At 47.0% G+C, this 22,714-nt stretch overlaps 2 protein-coding genes and 1 long non-coding RNA gene across 3 annotated transcripts in view; 1 reads left to right on the top strand and 2 right to left on the bottom strand.

Annotated features, from left to right (window-relative positions):
* Positions 1-13,710, bottom strand: part of LOC107993988 (neurotrimin-like) — a 171,424-nt gene extending 157,714 nt beyond the window's left edge. The window contains exon 1 of the mRNA XM_062080718.1: positions 12,311-13,710. The gene's annotated coding sequence lies outside the window, so the exon portion shown is untranslated. The remainder of the gene's footprint in view (positions 1-12,310) is intronic.
* Positions 1-18,822, top strand: part of LOC108002219 (uncharacterized) — a 61,637-nt gene extending 42,815 nt beyond the window's left edge. Inside the window, exon 3 of the long non-coding RNA XR_009831494.1 lies at positions 13,708-18,822. This is a non-coding gene — a long non-coding RNA (uncharacterized LOC108002219). The remainder of the gene's footprint in view (positions 1-13,707) is intronic.
* On the bottom strand, positions 18,641-22,465 carry LOC108002217 (zinc finger protein Noc). Its single transcript, XM_017063753.3, has 2 exons — positions 21,902-22,465; positions 18,641-21,451 (listed from the first exon to the last, which is right to left on the bottom strand). The coding sequence occupies exons 1-2, from the start codon at positions 21,986-21,988 to the stop codon at positions 20,003-20,005; spliced, it is 1,536 nt and encodes a 511-aa protein (XP_016919242.2). The 5' UTR covers positions 21,989-22,465; the 3' UTR covers positions 18,641-20,002.
* Positions 22,466-22,714: the final 249 nt, after the last annotated feature.

Raw genomic sequence — 22,714 nt, 5'->3', positions numbered from 1 at the left:
TAGCTTTTATACGACGAAATATCTTAGACGAGGAATATACACGAGGAGGAATGGAAGGTATCGAAAAAATATCTTTACAACGGTTGTAAAGCGTTTAATTTTATTAATATTTCATAAATGTCCGTGTTATTTTCTTGGGAAACAAGCGCTTTCGCCGATAACCCGAAGCGTTAACGTTAATTAAGAATGGAAGGAAAACAACGAAATGCCGTTTAAAACGTTACGTTTTAAATTTTAAGCGTGAGTCAACGTCTCTACGCCATTACGATTACTTTAAGCGTTTATCAACAAGATACCGTATCATCATTGGACATATATGTGTATACGTAACGTGTAATAAATTGCCACGAATTTATTAAGAAAAATATTTATACATATACGTCCATCCGTCAAACGATTTTTCTAAAGATCGAAAAGGGAACGCTCCTATCGACTCTCTCCGCATGCGCGCAAGATAGATCTCCTTTCCACTCGAATTCGAAGAAATTGTTGACAATCGCGACTTCTAGCGCGCGGCGATAATCTCGATCGAATCTGGACGAAAGACGGGTCGAACCTTCGACCCGAGATCGATCGCGTTAATTTTAAAGAGGGGGAGTGGTGGGCGAGGGAGAAAAATAAAGGCGGACTCGAGCGGAGCAGGGACGGAAAGGTGGAGGCGCATAAATTATATCGACGTTGCAGCAACGGCCGGTTGGCAGCGTATGTAAAACAAAGTCGTTATGTCAAGGAGGCATCTCGACCTAGCGGAGTCCCGTGGCGCGGACACGGTTCTGACAATCGGCGCGCCGCGCCACGGCGAACCGGCGAGGCGAAGGGACGCCGCGAATAAATAAAGCTATCTCGACTCGCGTTTATCATTCGCTATCCGAGCGGTCCTCGTAAATCTGCCCTCCATCCAGCCCAGCCCAGCCAGCCAGCCAGCCAGCCAGCCTTCCTACCAGCTCGCTGCTGTCTGCCCCCAGTCGATAAGAGTCGGCTACGGGGCAATATGTTGCATCTCACCCCTCGCTCGCGCTTCGTACCACGCTACAGCCGCGTCCACACCTGTCCGATCCACGCCGCCGTCCGACCAACCTTTGCTCGCTCTCCAGCGGAAAATTTACGTCAACTATCGCCAACTATCGCACGGACGATAATGCGCTCGACGGAAATGGATTCGAAATATAGGAAGGTTGAATCAATTTGTTGCCGCGTCTACGCGATCGCGAGATAACGTGGATACTCGTTGCGACACGTCAAAACTAATAAAACTGTTGCACAATCCTATAATCGCGTTAGTCATTGTGGGAACGGTGATCGTTATCTCTCTCCTTTGTCACCTAACCAACCTTATTCCTCATTGTATACGATCTTGATTACCCGTTAAACGTTCTCTCACGTTTCTCGAGCTATTGCCGCCGACTCGTGACACCACCTTGTACGCGCAACCTTACGTCACGTGTGTATGTGTACATGCGCCAAGAGAACGTATCCGACGTCGATCTTCCAACGTGGCGTAATGACACGCGTTAAACTCGCAACGAGAAGAGGCGTCTTTCTTTCCTTTCTTCTTTGCGTCGCTCAATAACCATAACCAGATGGACTTTTCGACGGAGAAAAACTATGGTAAATCGGAATAGAAAGAAGGAGGGAAAGAAGAGTAAGATTTCGCGAGAACAATTTCACCGCACCTGTGACACATAAAACTGGTCGAGATCGCGCGTGGGTAAAACGCGTGTAAAAGATGATTGGAAAGAGAGGAACGGCTGAAGGAGGCCCTGTTAAAGAAGGGCCGGATAAACGCACCCCGCGCTACGTGACTCACTCGGCCAACTATCGATGCGCGTCGCGTCGCCCGTCGTTCTCGCCTTCTTCTTCTTCTTCTTCTTCTTCCTCTTTTCTCCTACCCTTCTCCCGTATATTCCGTAAGAAGGCGAGAGAAGAGGAGGAGAAAGAAGAAGAAGAAGAAGAGCAGCAGCAGCAGGGTGTCTATTTTTGCGTTTAGTTTCGACGACGGCCTGCGCGTGGATTTGCTCTTCCACCCTCCCCTCCCTTCCTTCCTACCTCCCTCTACTAAGGATGTTACGGTCCGGATATATACGATCCAGTAAATTCTTTTTACAACACGGTTAAATCAGCGTGAGATGAAAGGCAGGGTGGAGCGTGTAGGAGATCGGTCGGTATTAATGCGGACAACGCATTAGACACGTCTCCGTGAAGTATCTAACAAAGATAAAGCGTGGGGAAGAGAAACGAAACGAAACGAAACGAAACGGAGGAGAGAAAGAGAGAGAGAGAGAGAAGTCTCTTTGATCCGCTTAGGCTGGCTGCGCCATCAAAGTAATCCGACGGTAGATTACTTTCGATACATACGTGTACGGCTCGGTTGTCCGGCACCCGGACTCGCGTTAAAATCCCACACCGTGTGGGTGTATCCGCGTTTGTACCCGCTCGTGTCTACACGTACGCGGGACTAACCGCCGTATCTACCGTCGATTTATGCGGTCAACATCGCGATATCTCGTTCAAAGCGAGTCGTCGACCATCGTCGGTTCCCGGTCGACGTACGAAAATAGCGGCCGGGTATGCAGAAAACTTTGTATGCCTACGATCTACGATCCGACTCCCAGCTCCGAAATTCTCCGTAATTCGAGCCGATTCGTACGATCTACGCTCGTAACAAAACGCTTGTTCCTTCCGTTTCCCGAGTAACGATGACGATGATTATAATAGTAATAAGATGATTCGAGCGATGACACTCTCTTCGTCCCTCGATCGATCTTGCGAACGTTTCGATGTGCGTATCTTGTCGGGTTGAAAAAGATGGGGATCGCGCACGATTTTAACGCGACACTTTCTTTCAACGATTATCGAACGAGTGTAACGAAGCAGCGAACGTTTCGACGACGCGCGTTGGATTAATTGCACGTGGATTTGAGGTTAGAGACGGAGGAAAGTCCGAAGGCGACAGCGGTTCCGACGGCAACCACCACTGTCAATTAGCGCCACTGTCGCTTCGCCTTTAAGCTTCGCTCTCCTTCTCCTCCTCCTCCTCTTCCTTCTCCTTTTCCCTATTATCGCCAAGAATTACCATACGTATATATATATATATTACCCGTCAACCCGTAACTCTCGTTTCCGTTCAAAACTGGTCGCCTCTTATCCGCTCGATTAACGTTCAATTAGCTTCATCTGACACGCCGTTGAATGTACCGAATATTTTCGCCCCACCTCTCTTCCCCTCCCCTCCCGCGTCGATCCCGCGAACGTTACAAATAGAAGCGGTGTTGCCGGCGGTATCCTCGTCATCCCCCCTCCCCCGTCAGTCCAACGAATTCCACCATATCCGCGCCTCCTATACCTTTCTAATATCCCGCGAATACGCGCGGTAATACTCGATAAGGTATAGCTGTCAGCCTGTTAATTCTCGTTTCCACTAAGGTTACTTGCCTGTTGCTCGTTCGATTAACGGTCGATTAAGCCTGTCGGGCGGCCGTTAAGGAGATACGGGGAGAGAAAGAGGGAAAGATATGAAATGCGAGATACTTTATAATTTGAGATAACGTTATGAATGGTAACGAGCGCTCCCCGCCTTCTACGGTGCGTGCGCAACCGTGTAAGTGTACGTAACCGACTCGGTGTGACTAGCCGACCCGCGGAATACCGCGCCTATATATATATATGTATATATTTATATATACATATATATATATATAAATTCCTCTCGGCCGTGGTTTTAATCGAATGGAAACTAACGAAGCCGAGCGTTATGCCGCTATAAATTTTTTTACGCGATTCGCGTGTTTATCGCGATAACCGCGAAACCCGTCATACCGCGAAATCCAACTTGCTTTTCAATTTTATTATTATAACTTTATGAATTTCGATAGCCCTTCTCTCGCGTCTCTAGCAAATTTTATTATTCCGCGCGTATAAATTTTAGGATCGATCGCGTAATAAAACGGCCTATCACGCGAACGCTCGCCTCGTTCGAATATATATATATATATATATATACACACATCTGTTTCGACTTTTAAAATTGTCACAAATTATATACAAATATTTATACGTAACGCGAATAAATTAACAATCAACGAGCGGAAATATTTACGATCGGAGATAAAACTATTTTTTCGTTTAATAGTCGTTTATCCGACGCTGGGCCGTAAGATAGCCTACTTTGTATACACGCCTTTTACCGCGATTTAAATCTTTTTCGACTCGGGGAAAAAATTAAAATAATCGCTCCGTTCTTCCTCGTGAATTATCCCCCCCTCCCTCCTTCCCAATCTTCCATCTCTCCAACCGAAGGATTAATTTTTCGAAAGGAGAAGGAAAAAAAGAAGAAGAAAAAGGAAAAGAAGGAAAGAAACGATTGTCAAGTCGGAAAGAATTCCCCCGATCATCGTTCGAAATTACGCGATATTCGCGTAGCATTTGCAAAACCGTATCGAATAAGAAATGAAATTTATAAAGACGATTGATATACGACGTGTTTTTAACCGAAGCCGATATTCCGATATTGCGAGCGCGTGTAATATGCAAATAACAAAACGAACGACGTTTCAAACTTCCTTTTATTGCAACGTATGGGTAACAACGTGTGACAGACTGCCGCTAAAATCAATAAACAAACATTTGTTCGCCGAAACAAATTATTGTTGTTGTTATTATTATTATTATTATTATTATCATCATTATCATCATCATTACTTAATAGCCGGTGGGCGAACCGTAAATTCCATTTCCACGGATAACGGTAGGCGTTGCGTATCCGCGGATATTTTATTCTGGCAATTCGATATTCGCGATCGAACGCCGCGATTCGTACTCGCGTTTATTGCGATTCTAATTGGTGCAAACATTCCTTCCTATTTACGCCGCGACACGCTTAAAAAACGCGTGTTATTATTTCGAGATCGAGAGAGAGAGAGAGAGAGAGAGAGAGAGATTTCCATCGATTTTCTACGACGCAAAAAAAAAAAAAAAAAAAGAAAAAAATTAAAACGAAATTATCGATCTCTCATTCGTTCGAACGCGGCATTGTTCGTTCACGATCGAATTACGCGCACGATGTTTTGCTACGTTACACGTTACTCGTATCTTCGTAATAACGCGTACCATATATCCGTCTAATCTCTGTAAATCTTAATAACCGCACAAATCACGCGCAGAGACAATTTCGTTGAAAATTGCGGAATAATTCAAGCTAAAGCGTTATCGCGGTGGGAAAGTGGCTCGGCTATTGTACCCCGTTTAAGCTGCTCTTTCGTATTATGCGTGGTTGCGTTTCTCGTATGATCGAAGAAATTAATTTCAACGTTGCTTTCTCCTTGCTTTTTAGAAGCGATCGAAAACGTTCCATTCGCGCCTACGATTGCATCGAATCGCAACGTGATCGACGCGATCAAACGGACGGCGGACAGAATTTTAAATATTTTTCGCAGAGCGGGAATTAAAAATACGCATCGGCCGAGGCGAGCGGGGTAACGAGCGTTTACGGGCGATGCCAATTTTGCGGAGCTCGCGTATTTTTCATTTCGGTAAACACAACGGTGGAAACATTGTAATACGTAATTTTCAACGTTTCGATAAACTTATCGCGTCATGCCATTAACCTTGCGCTAATTGAACCGATAAACGCGCGTATCTACGTTTCTTTACCTTTTTCAAAAGGAAACGAACGCACTTCCATTCGATACAATTCGCGAAACAATTATCGATGAATAATCTCCCCGGCCCTGGACCGACGAGGAGAGGAAAAAGAGGTAATTTTCTCCGTCGAAAATACCAACGATTGGAAATTTAGATGGAAAACCGCGCGTCGACGTATCTGGACGGACGCGAAGGAACGGTAAGCGAATCGATCGGCACATCGTTACGACACACCGTGTCGTGTCTCCATCCGTCCGTCCTCTCCGAATGTCTCGTTCTTTGTTCAACTCCTTTCTCGACGCCTCCCCTCGCCGAGCGGAACGAACGTATTAGGTTATGGACCTCGGTTTTCCAGGCGCGCAAGTTATAAATGGCCGTTGCACGCCGGCCTGAAACGTATATATATATATGTGTGTATATACGTGTGCACGCAGCCGGGACGCTCTCGCGTGTATTCCGCGGGGGACGAGGACGCGGTTAGGCCGCGAGTTAGAAGTAGGAGCGAGATCGCGACACGGTGGCGCGAGACTGGAAGCGGGACTAGTCGACGTGGTCGATGGAGGCGCGCGGGCTAGTGGACTCGGATTTATGAGACCGTCATATTTCGCAAGTTGCGAGCCGGTAATTCCTGGCCGTGCGCCGATTTATGGCCCTGCTGTGTCCCGCCTGCGCCATTAATCCTTCCCTTTCGCCCTGAATCGAACTTCCACCTATCCTCCTCTCCCCACCTCCCTCTTCCCTCCCTTCTCCCAATCATTTCATCCGAAGCTTAAACTTTCGCATCCGAATCGAACAGGATAGACGATTTCGAATCTTTTTCCCCTGTTTGTAAACGGTAGCGCGATGATGCTCGTTCGAATAAGAGATGGGAGGCTACTTTCTTCCAGAGATATTCGCGGATCGAAAACTCGTGTCTACCGGTCGATTAGACGCGATTTGTGCAACGAGCACGGTCGTCGAGTGGCCGGCAACGAAATAATTAATCCCGACGATCGGCGCTGTCAGCGCTCCTTATAGAAACGGTGAACGGCCGTCGCGCCGCGCTCGTCCATCCACGGACACGTACCATTTACGAGTGACGTCCGATAAAACGCGAACAGACGAATTGGCAATCGAGAGAAACGATCGACTTTCGCTCACCGGGTTTCCAAAATAATTCCCCCCTCGTTCGTTTCAACCGTCCTCTTTTTCCTTTCTTTATACTCTTTCGATAAACTAGACCCACAACTGCTCCGTTCTACGGAGTAGAAGAGGAAAAGGAAGAGAAGAAGAAGAAGGAGGAGGAGGAGAAGGAGGAGGAAAAGTAGTCGGCGGAGAAAATAATTAATCGGAACGATCGGCACGATGCGGCGGCGCTCTCTCGTAGAAACGAAGCGAGCGAAGAGGAGCCGGTTGCGCGTCAAGTATTCGCGGAATGAAAACTGTCAGTGGGCTGACACGACGGACTGGTTGGGGGCGACAGCTCGCTAAATGCGCAACCACCCCGGCTGACTCTAGTCAACGTCTGCATACCATCTACCTGCCTCCATCGCCGCTCCGCTACCGCCTCTGCTCCCCCCTCTCCCCGCCACCAAAGCGCGCACACTTGCCGATATATCGTCGTCCACGCCGTTTTTCCCTCCACGAAACTGGAAAAGAAAGAGAAAGGAAGGAAGGGAGGAAGGAAGAAAATTTGTACACAGCCGTGTAAAAAGAAGAAATATTAGGAATACACGGGAATAAGCGAAGAGGAAAGGAATTTTTAGACACGCGATATCGACGTGTCGTGACCAATAGTCCATTAACCTCGGCAACGTTGGAAAGCGAACCGTCGAAAACCGCTTCAACTGCTTACCGCGAGACCGCAGAAGCAACGATTCGACTCGTCGATATCGATTTCCTGGACCTACCGCTTCCAACCTATCGCAACGCGATTTTTTCCACCCGTACACGTACGTATTCGCTCGCCACCACTTTGGGATAATGCGATGCGACGACCGTCGAAACTTGGACGCCTCGTTTCCTCCAATTCGGTTTCACTTTCTTCCGCGAAACGATTGATTTTCTCTTTTCCTCTTCTTCTTTTCGTATCGAACGGTTTAGGTATTTTTATCGGAACCGTCGTTTCATTCGTTACGGATAAAGTCTCGAAAAAAATTGGATGAATTATTTATCGCGGCGATTACTAGAATCTCTCTCCCTCTTTTTCTCTCCCTCGTACAAGTTTGCGCGTAGGAACGGTGACGTGGCTGATATTAGTATAACGTCAAACTTATAATTGGCGTGTCCCGATCGATATTTTAATTTATCTAAGGGGAACGCTCCAGTGATGCTGTCAGTACGCTTAACGAGTAAGGACAGCTTGCCGAACCGGTGAGTAGAAAATTGAAAACGTGACGCCAGCTATTCAGATGTCGCATACCCGCATCGTTCGGCCTGTCAGGAAGTAATAAGTAAAAATAGATCTTTCTCCTTCGAGTCGCCAATTAGTTTGACAATTATTCGATTCACCATCGGCGATCCCGATCGCAAACAACTTTTTCCCCGCGTAATAAAACGATTAGAAAGTTTTCCACCGAGTACAACGCGAATCCGATCGACGAATTCGCCACAGATCGGACCAATATATCTCGCTCCGTTAACCAAATTTCCCCGAATAACAATGGAAACGGACGATCGAATATCATATAATATATATATATCATAAAATTAAAAATTGATATATATATATATATACACACACACAAGCAGGTTCTCGTTCATGAAGAAGCGTAACGGCTAATGTTTGGCAAAGGGACGGGAGGGAGAGAGAAAGAGGAATCGAGAAAGCGTTCTCGGAACGGGGAGTTGATGCAAAGCCGGCGGGACACGATCGAATCATGCTGGCCCATTGTCCCGCGGTAGATTGGCTGATTTCGTCGGGACGTTTGACGAAGCCCCACCGCTGTTGCGTTCGAGATTGATTGGCAGTGATAGGGCCCGATCGACGAGTACGGCCGAGGCCGGCACAGAAGCTCGATAAAGGTAATTAATGGCTCGATCGGACTGTAGGTGTTCCGGCCCAGGGGAGAGGGGATACCGGCCGTTCTTAAACAACGGTTCGCAGCAAGATATACACCGTTTCGATTCAACTTTATAACGGTCGTACGTTCCCGATTCCTTTCCGCCCGTAATTTTTTCTCTCCCGTTTTCGAACGAAATCCGCTCGTAAAAGTCGAAAGTAACAATTCGAGAGGATCGTCTAGTCTCATTAGCGGGGAAAATTGGCCGCGCAACAGGTGCGAATCTCGAAATTTCATCGAGTTACGATTTGAGCAAGAGATCACTTTTAAGATAGGAGCGTGGAGGAAAAGGTAAATACTTGTTCGTAACCGCGTGTTTTATCGAATTATCGATCGTCGCTGGAGGAAGAAGTCTGCCGAATTCTTTCGGGTTTATTCGTTTCGGGGGAAGGAAACGAAGGGTACGACGCATCTTCCTTCCGCCACGAGCGAAAAAGCTGATTTCAACCGACCCAAAATTTATTTACTTACCGACACTCTTATTTCCGATTTACAACCGAAACGTAAGCAAAGCGGATGGAAGTAGATCGAACGGTGCGTTGCGCAACGATCGTATTTCGTAATGATCGTAAAACACATCACAATTGCTTGATAATACGTATACCTATATCGCGTCGTAAATCATGGAGTAAATTATTTCGTTTCGAGAAGATAGGAGAAATGTATAAAAGATGTATAAATTCGAAGAGATTAAGGAAATAAAATACGACGATATTCACGGGTGGAAACGGAGTGGTTGCGTGGACGCGAACGCATTCGTTTCAATTTATGGGGAAAGATAATTACGAGTAGCACGGAGTAACACGGTGGTATTTGGGCCTGTTCACCAGTCGGTTTCCAGTCGGCGGGTATGACGCGAAACAAGGGCGGAACAGGGCGTAGAGGGGAGAAAGCGGAGAACAGAACGAATCACGTTGGTCTGGTTAGCAGACTCGGTTGACGTTACTCCAGACAGGATAGTTGCTGTCAAGCTACATGGAGACAAACGAGCGACCGGCAATCAACCGCTGTTAGCCCCGTCCGACCTTTCGCCAACCGCCATCTGACCGTTCCTTTTTGCCCCCTAGAACCGTTTCATCATAATTTATTGTGATACTGTCACGTTAATAACTCAATTTATTTCGCTGGAAACCCTATTATTTTTATAGTTAGCCTCGGCCTGTCGTCGCGAGCCCATGCCTGCAGCTGGTCACGCGTCCTTCCTCCTCCTCCTTTTCTTCTTCTTCTTCTTCTTCCTCTCCTTCTTCCGTTTCCTTCGAATCTCATCGAGTTAGTCGATGGATTTTTCTCGAAATTTCGCGAAACTTTTTAATTCGTAAGATGGACAAGCGTGGAAATATGGTCCCGGACATCGGAACGAGAAACACGGAGGGTATAAATCTTGGGTGGAAATCGTAGGAAGGAACGGAAGAGAGAATTATTGGTCGCGAGCTGTTGAAGATCCGTAAAGTGTGCTCGTTAATTTGAAACTTTAATAGGCGCTTGTTCGTTCCTACCGGCTAATCACTTCATAAACATAGTGTGCCAGATACAACGCAGATACAATGTCCGCATTAATCGTAAGAATTGCTGGTTTACGAGCGATGCGCGCCACGATGTGTCTTTCGTTTCGTTTCGTTTCGTTTCGTTCCGTTCCGTTCCGTTCCGTTCCGTCTCGTCTCGTCTCGTTCCGTTCCGTTCCGTTCCGTTTCGTTCCGTTCCGTTCCGTTCCTACCGCGTCTGCATTACATCACGTGGCTAATTAAGCCCTCATTATTCTTCGTGAATTATGGCAGTAATTCACCGACTTTCTCTCACTACGGCACACGGGCACGCAAACAGCCAAGCATCGCGAGGATCCATCCGTTGAATTTCAAATGAACGTCCATTTCAGCCGATTATAAAGAACCACTCCTCCCCCCCTCCCCTCCTCTACACGGCGATATAAAATATCTACGCGGCGTGTAACTGCTAATTTATTCGATTTCGGAATATGTTTCGGTTGCCCGATAACGTAACAACCTGCTGACAACCGGCGTATGAATCATATTACTTATTGCGAGTATTAGAGCAAAGTTAAGGCTTAGAAAATTCGGTTTACTCGGTTTTCGCCTTCGTTGCGAAAATAAAGAAACGAAACGACGGCATCAACTTCGTTTTCAAATCCGTGTCTAAAAGATCGGATTTCACGATCCTGTAATTTCCATAGATATGTATATATACATATATATATATATATATATATATATATAAAATTAACCCGTGCCGTCGATAACGAAGAGTTACGACGTATTTTGATTCGAATCACGATCTTCATCGGGCATTTCTGCGTTAATAGGATTATAAATTTTAACGACAGATTTTTATCCAAAATAACATGGAATGAATCATTACGTTTAAAGGATAACAATCGTAAAACTTAAGGTTTAATAAATGTATCTTCGAAAAGAGGAAGAGAGAGAGAGAGAGAGAGAGAGAGAGAGGAGCAAGAACGAGAAAACGGGTATTTAAATGTAAGCCGTTTCGTCTTGAATTTTAATCGAACCTGTCCGATCAACTTTCATTACGAACATTTATACTAATTTAAAGAAACGAAATTACTCGTCTCGATCGGTGAGGTGTAATTCGACCGAATGAAATATATAATTATCACTTTTTTTCCCCCGGCGTATATTTTATACCCATAAAACGGATGGTTTCTCGAATAATCCATTATCGAACCCGTTGCTTTCAATTATTTATATTTGAATAAACGCATAAACGATCCTCGCGTCGAGAATTTAATAACCGCCCTATCCACCTATCTCCATCTTCGTATCATCGTCCTTCCCCCTCCGTCGTAAATTCGTCCGATAATTCCCACCGCGTCGTAAATCGAGAAACGAAGCGATCTTCGGATCGAGAGTATAAATTTCTCTTACGAAGATTTCGAGAAAAGATGGATGGATGGATGGATGGATGGATCGAGGAACGAGCCGTTTTTTATAACATTTATATACCTCGTCGCGTTGCCACGTATCGCTCGACGGTGGAGAGTTCGCTCGCTCCTTACTTGGAATTCGTTCCAACCCACCAATTGAATCGCCGTACTCGGAATCGCTTAACCGCACGCACACGCGCACCCCTCTCCCCCTCTCTAGCCTCGACTCGCACCGACCGCGACTTGTATAATTCTATTTGACGTTAATGAAATAAGTGTCAGAAACGGTCGACGACGATACGCTGGAACGCGATTACGAGGGATATCGACGCTTCGATTATTATTAAAACGTAATCGTTGCAACGCGACTCGATCGATATCGAGAGAGAGAGAGAGAGAATTATATACGAAATTCGTTCGTATATGCAATAATAAGTATAGGGAGCGTATACGCAGAAGGGCGAAAATCTGTTTGCGGTTTGGATTTTAATTCGTATTTGGGGAAGGAGAGTTGCCGCGGTTCGTTAAGCGAGATTGCCGATTCCTATGTATTAAGATTGTAAAACGACGCGATAAGGAGCGGCAACGTCGTTCCGCCCGAACCTAGCTAGTTACTTATATCTAGCCTCGATTCGGCCGGATATATACGGGCTCGGAGGATAACGCGAGGCAAGAGATAGCTCGGGCTTAACCTCTCGGCACAAGCACCGCTATACCTCCTCTTACTTACCAACTCCTTGCCTCCTTATCACCAACCCCGGCTATAACCAACCCAAGTTTCCTCATCAATGTCCCATCCAACCTGGCGTCTCCGACTTCCTGCCTCCTTCTCCCTCGTCGTACGTTGCCTTTCGTCGCCAATATTTTACTTGGAAATCGTGGTTAAAAGCGAAACAACAAAGGCCAATTCCGATCCGAAAGGATCCATACCTTCGTCTCCTTTTCTTTTCTTTTTTCGAATCTCTTCGTTCGATTCTTTTCCCGTACGGAAGTGAAAGATAAACGGGGTTGTCGATAAATAATAATAATAAAGAGGCGGGGAAAAGAAAATTTGGTGGAAAGAACGTTCCACGTTACGCGCGCGAATAAGCAAGCAGATAGGATTGATTCGACGAGGAGATGCGAGTGTGACGCGTATGCGTACAACGAAATGCGAATAACGTCCGTTGTCGGTCGGCTCCGTTACACCAATCACAATTACTCGGGCGGTTCCTTTGTAGCCGACTAGATTGAGAGATAACTCGCTCCTTCATGCTCGATCCAATAATTTAACGTAATTACAAGCGTAGCATGCTGGTAGATAGGGTGGAGACGCGGCTCGCGCACACGAAACTGCGTTCCACGCCGTATCACGGGATGGCAACGCGAAGTGTCTTTTAATCGCGATCGGGTTCGAAATTAATTCCGTTTCCCGGGTTTCGCGGGCGAAGGAAAACGTAATAAAAATATTTCGTCGCCGTTTCTTCGTATGAATTTCGAATTAATTTAACGACGCGTCCAATTTAATCGGATACTCTATCTCTCAATACGCTCGGCCGCACGATTTTATATTTTATTATCGCTCGAAACGCAAGGTGAAAATGCATCTTCGTTTCCTCTCGTACTCGCGCGTTTAAGCGTTAATAATCGGTATAATTGACAAGCTTAAATTAACCATTCGTTTTACCGATCAAAATTACGTACGATAATCTTACTTAATTTGCATCATCCCATCCCTCTACTCGCTTTGCAGATATATACATTTTGTTAAATTTCTTTCGAGTTTCTTCTTTCTTTTTTTTTCACCGTGTATCGCGAATAAATTGCAAGTTGTCGCACGTTTATGTAATATTCGGCGATACGTAAAATGGAGGAATAACGAGGCGATGATTCGAGAAAACACATTTTTCGAATTATTCGATTTATCGCGTTGCGTAAATATAAAAAGGCCCGTTTATAATTATGTCGCGTTCCTTTCTCAATTTTCGTTACGAATATCATACATCTTACTTCTATATCCTTTCAAAAGCGCGATAACATTTAAAAGCGCAATAAGGTGTTTCGTTGTGTAAAAATATATTTGATACGCACGTGTTTAAAAGCCGCCGAAAAGAATCGAAAGAAATTTCATCTTTTTTCTTTTTTCAGAGACCACCATGAAAAAAAATATTTATTCGCGCAAAGTACAAGGGTACTTGCGTACCGGAGACGCCAAGTAGTCTCGTTTTATCCTGTTTTCCCAATTACGACGAACATAGACAATGACGATGATCAGCGAAAGACGAGAAGGCTGGAGAAAGAGAACGCGCGAAGAAAAAAATTGGAATGGATGTCGCGTTATTCGCTTCACCGGGTTCAAAGAAGATATCTCCACCTCGGAATGACTGCCGAGCATGTATCCGCGAGAGGAACTCGACACACATATATATATATAATGAACAAATACACGAAATTCTTATTTTCTCTTTTTTGCCGATTACGAACGATGGCGGACGTAGACAATGACAGCTAACGAAAGACGAGGAGAGGGATCGAAAGCTCGAGCGGTGGACGAAGAAAAAAAACTTAAATGGCCGTGTTTCGGTGTCGCATTAGTCGGTTGGCTGGGTCCGAGGGAGATATCGGAGTCGAAGCGGCGAGAATACTCGCTCTTCGAGCCTGTATACCTGCGAGAACAATTTGTGGACTGTACCCACGTATATAAGGAGAGATAAGGAAAGAAGGAAATATTCGTTCGTTTTCGGAACGCAAAGTCGAAGGACGGGACGGTAATGGATGGAAAAAACGCGTATGCGCGTTTTGATCGATGAAATTAAAGGAAGGCTCGAAAAGCGTGGATCGATTATTATACCGGTTGTGGATACAACGCCGCGACAACTGTTAAACGTGGAAGAGAGACGTAAGCGGAATCGGTAGGAAAAGGAGCCGCGTGAAAAATGGTTAATGCTATCCCATTAAGAAGAAGGCTGCGATATACGACTCGTGCAACATTATCGACCGTTCCAGCGGAACGACGCTTGCCTCTTTCACGGTAACCATCGCGAGTCGACTCGGTTGATCGCTATGCCACTGTCGTATTATGTAAATTCCCGACATCGGCTCTGACCCCGCGATTAGTTATTCGCGTAAAGTTTCCTAAAGATTTCTTGGTGTCTTTCCCCCCTCGAATTCTTCACGGTCCCCGTCACCTCTCCCTCCCACCGTACACATTTTCGACTTTCCACCGGACGATAACCGGACGAAGAAAGATAATCGTAACGATTATCGGTCCGATATAAAATCGATGATCGACGAAGAGAGAAGGACGAAACGAGGGAAGATGGCAGGGAGGGAAAGAAGCAGAAGCAGCTCGGAGGTGATCCTTTACGCCGTTTCCAACGAGCTGTCCGACGATCGAGAAGATGAACGCGCATAGTCAATACCGAGTCAACGTCCAGAAACGTGTGGACGTACGTCGTGGAAGAGGAGAGAGGAGGCTGGGGGGGGATAACGAGCGGAGAAGGAAGGGAGATGGAAGTGAGGTCGAATAACAGGGTACGCTCCGATCAACATTAATCACTATCCGAAGCGAGTAGATAGCCGTCGAATGCTCGCTTTCTAAAGCAAGGTGAAGGGGTGGCTGATAGATGGAGGTGATGAATGGCTCCGTGACGGGGAGCGATCCATCATCTCGGGGCCGACATCACGGGAGCTGCCTACCGCGAGAGCTAGCAGGAGAGATTTCGCGCGAGAGGTCACCTCGGCTAATTCATCATCCGGTCCGTCGCACCCCCCACCCTCGCCGCTTAGCGCACACTTCAACCCTCTCCTCCGTTTTTCACCCACTTTTCCCCACCTACCCTTTCTCACCCCTTTGTTTTCCTCGCTTTTCCTCGGCCAGCCGGAATCTCACGCGTCGTTAAATCCCAAGAAAATCCGACTCGATCTCGAGCCGATCCGAGTCTTCCTTTTCCCCTCGGAATTAAAAATTTCGGGATCGTACGCGATGAAAAATAAGGGGAAAAATATTTCCCGCTTTGTTATCTTTCGGCCGATATTTCTTCGTCGACGAGACGGACGTCGTCTTCTCGACTCCGGCCGATGATCGATGGAAATAACGCGGTAGCCGTCTAACGTTTGCCGTGAAATGGACGCAACGCGATAATCTGTTTCGCGATAAACGAAATTAATTTTTTCTTTAACGAAGATCGTATCGAAGTCAAAGATTGGTGAACGAGAAACGAGAAACAGGAGAGAAAAAGAAAACGCGTGGAAGACGATCGAGGAAAGTTGTCGCTACTATACGAAATGGTTGGAGAGGTCGCATCGAGGAAATTAAATACACGCGAGCGGTGGGTGGCGGCCGTGCTGGGTGTAAATGGAGGTAAGAAGGAGGGACGATGCATCATCGCGCAACGGCTTGGCTACGCTGCGGGAGGCGACGGATAGTTGGGATATCTGCGTCTACGATAATAACTAACAACGAAAGAACGGACCGAGACGCGTTCGATCGCGTATTAATTGGCGATCGATGCGCGAGGAGGAAGATTGTTGGATGGAATGGGAGGGTAAATCGGGATCGCGATGAAAAATGGAGGATGGAAAAGAGGGAAACTCGATTTTTACGCGCGGGCAACGTTTCGCCCATCGATTTCGTCTTTCTGGCAATTTCTGGCCAAGGGTGGGGATCGAAGCTGTAGCTTATAGATGAATTATAGTTGCTCTTTGCTGTCGCGCGTTCAGCGGTGATGTATGACTCGGCGGGAGATGGTAGGTAGAAAACATCCACGATGTACGGCCTGTTAATAACAGCAAGAATGAACGAACGGCTGCACAACGCGGTACACAGATGCCGCTGGCGGCTAGACCCCCTTTGTGTTTTATTACAAACGATACGTCAGCCACGATGTATGGGCTGCTTTTATCTGCGGCCTGTTATTGATGTGCTAAATTGTCCGCTCTGACTCGTAAGACTGGCCAGGACTGGTTGATTCCACGTCATTCGAGGACGCGCTCTCGATGACAAAAAGATCCGGTCGACCGTTCCTTTCCTTTCCCTCGCCAAAATTTCCATCGGCTTTCGCACGCCCGTCCCGTCCTCGCCAAAATCCGAGAACCGATCCTCTCAGAATTTGGCAGAATTGCTCTTTCCCTCGCGGGTGAAAAGGAGCGATCGAGTTAAGGAGAGGAGAAACTCGCGTTCCGCGAATAACCGGTAATAAATCGTTCGTCACCTTTATCCGTGCCTCGTTGTACAACGCGAGTACAACGTTCCCGTTTTTCCCAATTATCAAGATAAACCTGAATAGAATAACAAAAAAGACACGCCGAGCAAAAGAGAATACGCATTAAGTATGTACAATGTGCGCTGTAACTTACAAAGTAGTTGATAAATTGCCATCTGTCGCGTTTACGTTTTGAAAAACTGGCTGGGATGGATTTACAATCTCGTACGATTGCGAGAGAGAGAGAGAGAGAGAGAGAGGGAAAATAGTTATTGCAGGCATGACTTACTACTCGTTCTTGGGGAAAAAGTGGGAAAATTATTACGCCTCGATAACGAGAAGTAACGCGTCATGCATTATCCCATTACTTTCATTGACGTTGCGATTTTGCGCGACCGAATAAAAGCTGTAATATCGATGACAATAATTTTTGAAAACTTTTCAAAAGTTAAAAAGTGACGTGATGTTTGGAGAGCGAGAGAAAGAGAGAGAGAGAGAGAGAGAGAGAGAGAAAAAGACAATTCGTACGATCGGTGTAAAGTTGAAGTTCAAATTATCAAAGAAAACGTGAAGAAGAGGAAAAAGTTTGCGTATTTTTTTTTTTTTCTTTCAATTTATTCGCACAAGTATGAATACATTTCTACGTTGTTACATAAGTTTCTTCAGCCTCGAACATTTCATTCATTAGGCCAATTGTTGAAAATTTTTTTTCTTAGTTAAACTCTTAAACGCTACTCGTTACATGATAAATAAAAATAATTACCTATCGTGGATTATTAGCTTCCGCAAGCTTTCTTCTATTTTATACTCTTATTATACATATACTCGCATACCAAGTCGGAAACATACTTTATTTACGCGCAACAATATCTGTACATCTTATACATCTCGTATATATATATATATATATATATATATATACATATTTAATAATATCGATTTCCTTAAATAGCTAAGAACTTGTTGGCAGACTTTTGACCGAGAAAGAGGATGGAGGGGGAGGCATAGAGCGACCAGCAACGTACGAACGAACGATCGATCGATCGACGCGCGTGTAAAATACCCTAGTTTGGACGAGTACTCGCTAATTGAGATTCAACGATGCACGTAATGGTGGCGAAATAACACGAATTCCAATCCGTGAAACGCGGATGGGGGAACGCGAAATACGAGGAAACTATTCATTCCGACGGTTAAAATCACCGAATATTTCAGTTATTTCGCGGAGCGGGCTTCGCCCGCCGCAACGAGCACGCTGTCGCGGCGCCCTGGCCACGGAGAAACCAACGGCTCCGAGAGGGTAGGGCCCCCCTCCTCCGCGTGGGTCTCGAAGCCACCCACACCGTCCCCTCCCCTCCCTCTTCCCGACGCTAGGCTGCGGATTTATGCGCTCCGCCTTGCACCGCTGATACCCGAGAACTCGCGACTTGCTCCGTCCGTAATGAAAGAAATAAATTTACTCTCCTCTCCTAGGTTATCCCGGGGATCGAGCACCCTGGTGGCGCGAATCGGAACCCTAGATATCCCGCCACCCTCCTCTCCCTCTCTCTCCCTCTCTCTCTCTCGCCTATTCTCGTTAACGAACGCACGTACGCGACGACGATACGAACGAGAGCTCAAAACTTCCGATAATTTCGGAAAAAGAGGAAAGAAAACGTTTCTACGTTTCTACGTTTGCGAGTTGAAACGAGGAAGCAAAAGTTTCTACCCGTCGTAAGAAATCGTAGATAGACAGGGGAGAAGACCAAGTGTTTTTTGTTGATCGGGAAAAAGAAGAAGAAAGAAAGAGAAAGAAAGAAAGAACAAAATATTCGACGAGTTTCACACGAGTATCGAGGGAGAAATTGACAGTGCAAAAGTATCAATGAAAAGACAAATTTAATGATTTCACAAACATTATTTTTATTAAAGCGGTATGGAAACTCAACGATATTTACAAGAGATATTTACAGTGCAAATAATGCGTTTTTTTTATCGTACATTCACGTTCCTTCTTCGATCGGAAGAGTAGTTTTTTTTAGAATAAAAAAGAGAAAAAAAAAAAAGAAAGGAATCAAAATCCCACGATTTCTATTTTCCCCTGATAAATTGAAAAGATTTCGTTATTATATGTATGTATACCCTTTATACCACTTGCGTTGAGAAAAAAAAAAAAAAGGAAAAAAGTCCAAGAAACGACTTTGACACGTTTCGTTTTCGGCTCGACCATCACATTTCGACCATCGTCTCATCGTCTCTCCACTTGTACAAACGATACGAATAAGTTAGACGATACACTTTATAGATACAGCGTTAGATACGATCGTTGATATTTTATCTCCTATTAATTTTTTTTTTCCTCTCTCGAAAAAATAGCGTAATATCACAGTTATATTGTGGACATTAGAACATGCACGACCGTTTCAAGACACGCACCATCGAACGCGTTTTTATCGTCGAAGAAAGCAGGGATGATTAGCAGTATCGTAATTTTCATCGTGTCCATTGTTCTCGCGAAACAACGACTCTCGTGGTTAAGAAACGAAACGGACGAAACGATTCCCGTTCAACGTGTTACCTGCGTTGCGTGGAAGTAGAAGTAGAAGTGGAAGTAGAAAAAGAAGAAGAAGAAGAAGACGAAGAAAAAGAAAAAAAAGAAAGAAAAATTTCGACGACGTGTTTCCTTCGCTGGCGTAATCGTCGCGAGGGACACGTCGAAATGTACGCGCTATACGCGCCGTGTGAGGAACAGAGGCGTCCCTCCTCCGTTTTCGACTCGTTTCATCCGGCGTACATGTTCCTTTCCTACGTAACGATCAAAACGTCGGGAGATATACGTCGATACAGATTTTTGCGCGAACAAGGATGATTTTCCACGATGAAACCGTCAAAAAACTGTCACGCGAGATATCCTTAGAAACTCGAATTCCATAATCTTGAATTTATACACGCATGCGCACGCGCCACATATATATACATATACATATACACACGCACGCGCGCAGGCGCGCGCGCGCAGACACACACACACGTATATATGTATATGTATGCACATATCTCTTTAAATAAATTTCTATAATACACGTTGAATTATTATTTACACAACAGCAACAACAGCGGCGGCGGCGGCAGCAGCGGCAGCGGTGGTTGGCGAACGAACGCGGTCGCGTCTGTCGGTCGGATGGTTTTCGCTACGTTTACACGAACGACGGGCCGCGCACTGAAAACGTTCGACACGATTGCCGCGCATCCACGATGATTCAAGGGTGCACGGCGGCACCGATCCTCTGCCCGTAGATCGCGTACGGGGAGTAGTAGGGTCCCAGCGCGTTGAACGCGCTGTAAGGCGAGGCGGCTAACGAGGCTGGAAGAGGCCCCGTCGGCGGTTTCCCGTACGGATGGTATCTAGCGCCGAGGGGGCTGAGCGAAGGCGTCGGGTAAGTGGCGGCGGCGGCGGCGCTCGCGCGGTGGAGAGCTGCCGACGGCGAGAGCAAGGGATGCGGGTGCGGGTTGGCGAGGAGGGCCGCCGAGGAGGACGCGTGATCGCCACCGGTCAAACTGGTGTGGCTGCGAAGATGTTGGAGAAGTTCCTCCGAGGTGGTGAAACGTTTCCCGCAGTAAGAGTCGCCGGCGATCCAATTGCAAACGTACGGCCTGCCGCCGGTCAACGTGGACGGGTAGGAGAGCGACGGGGGTGCCATGGGGCCGAACGACGACAACGCCATCGCAAGACCGTACTTCTGATGGTCGCACTGCGTGCACCCGCTCGGGCAGCTTCCCGTCCCCATCATCAATTGCGCGCTGTGCATACTGTATTGACAACCGGTGCAGTAAGGATCCTTGCAGACCGGGACCAGCGCCTCGCCGCCGGCGGGCGTCTTCACGCGAGCGTAGCTCAGATACGGGTTTCCACCCGTGGGGGTGCTCGATGGATAACCGAGGAGGGCCGCTGCGGCGGCGTGATGATGGGAGAACGGCGACGCGCCGGCGAACGGAGGTCTGAACGCCGGATTTTCCGCCAATCCGGGTGGACAGCACAACGGATTTCCCGAGAATCCTGCGAGAGTGCCGGGCTTGTAAGCGGCCAGATTGGTATCCTTGGCGTGGCCACCGGACAGAATCTCCATACCGGATCTAATGATCGGGCTCGTTCCATTGTTGTTGTTGTTGTTGTTGTTGTTACTATTGTTGTTGTTGTTGTTGTTGTTGTTGTTGTTACTACGGGGCGATCCGTCGGTTTTCTCACGATCCGCCGGTGTCTTGCGATCGGTGATGGACGGCGTGGTGCTCGCCGTGGCCGTCGCTTGACTCGCGGGCGAGGCCGACTTCCGACCGACGGGCGTACGATTTCCCGATGACTTTTTCTCCGCCGCGTGATTTCCGCTATCACTCGCACTCACACCACAACTCTCTTGACCACTGACACTGTGAACACTCGCTTTGGAAGCAGGTCTACTCTCGTCGGAGGACGACTTCTTCGAGACGACGTTAGTCTCGTAAGGTTTAAACGCCAACGACTTCCCGTCCGACGGGCTGCTGCGTGTACTCCGTTCCAACTTGGCGGCTGGTGGAGATTTCGCATTTGTACCGGTATTCATGCCTTTGGACGTTTTATCCAGCGGGGAAATCAAAGGCTTTGTCGGAGAATCGGCACCTATTTGACTGCATGTTTGAGCCAATAAAGCTAAAGGACTCTTCTTCGCATCCAACTGTAAAATAAAGTTGAGCAACACGTTACTACACAAATACGGCGACGAAACGTCGAGACGTTTTGAAGATAAAAGTAGAAATTTGATTGGAAATACACAGACGAACGAACGAACGAACGAACGAACGAACGAACGCACAGCAACCCGTCGGACAACGCGTACCGTCGCTACCGTCGCTACACCCCGTACGCTGTGAACCGAGCGGACGATTCCTTCTTTTTCCCCCTTCCCCGCTCCCCTCCCGATATTTTCGAACAGAAACTCGTCCTTCTTATCGTTTCGCGAGAAAATAAGCGAGGAAAAGAAACGATCTACGAAGAAACGTTATCTCTCTCTCTCTCTCTCTCTCTTCCTCTTCTATTCTCGAACGCGTAATTTACTCGGGTAAAAGCGTTTAAAAAACGAGAATCGAGGGGAATACGAATTCGAAATGTATACGCGTATACTGACCGTGGTTGGAAGCGGAGAAAGATAATCCGGTTGTAAATATTGATTATGTCCAGTGGTCAGCATACCGCCTTCCTCGAGAACAACCATTTGGTTTTGCACTTGTTAAGCCAATCACTGCACGAAACTACGATTGAACGAGACACAGAGACGGGAGAAACGGGAAAGAAAGCGATATATTCGGCGCGTTCCGGGGCACGGTTTCGCGTATATATACGCGTTTTGGCCGATCGATCCTTCTCCGTGGTACGAAATATACGGTACACGAAACGGAAACGATGCACACCGAACGGAATCCAGGAAAATAGTAGCAGCTCTCGACCGAGCTGTACGGTGCACCGAGTGGAATGCGACGACAGCGCCGTCTGCCGACGAGATCCGTTCTCTTCCCCTCCTTCTCGCTCAGCCTAGCCTCCTGTAACCTGTCCTCTCTCGTCCTCCCCCACCATTCCCAGCCGGAGGATTATGGTGGGAGAATTGCGGTGGGGTTTGGCCCTGTGTGGGGTGTGGGAAGGCATTCTAATTCAACACGCCACCCATGATGTTGGCCCGACGATGACAGCTCCCATCCCGGCTTTGATATTTCACCGCTTTTACAGCCGTCCATCCCCCCCCCCTCCTCGCCTCCTCTCCTCCCTCACCCCTCCCCGCTCCTTTCCCCTCTCGGCCCCGCTGCTCCCGGTCCCCCCACGCCCCGCGCGCCCCTACCCCTCGGCCTGCCATAGCTACCTCGACACGGAACCTCGTCCCTGCCACCACAGCAACCCGATATTTTATACCGTGAAACCTGTCTGTCTCTCCGACCGGCCCCGCTTA

Source organism: Apis cerana, linkage group LG10, assembly GCF_029169275.1.
Source record: "Apis cerana isolate GH-2021 linkage group LG10, AcerK_1.0, whole genome shotgun sequence".
NCBI lineage: Eukaryota > Metazoa > Arthropoda > Insecta > Hymenoptera > Apidae > Apis > Apis cerana.
Note: the sequence above shows the minus strand (reverse complement) of the source record. Positions and strands in the feature narration are given on the sequence as shown.

Coding starts and splice junctions, on each gene's coding strand:
- LOC108002217 (XM_017063753.3), bottom strand. CDS start 21,988: ATGGTTGTTCTCGAGGAAGGCGGTATGCTGACCACTGGACATAATCAA. Junction 21,452..21,901: donor TTTCTCCGCTTCCAACCACG/GTCAGTATACGC, acceptor TTTATTTTACAG/TTGGATGCGAAGAAGAGTCC.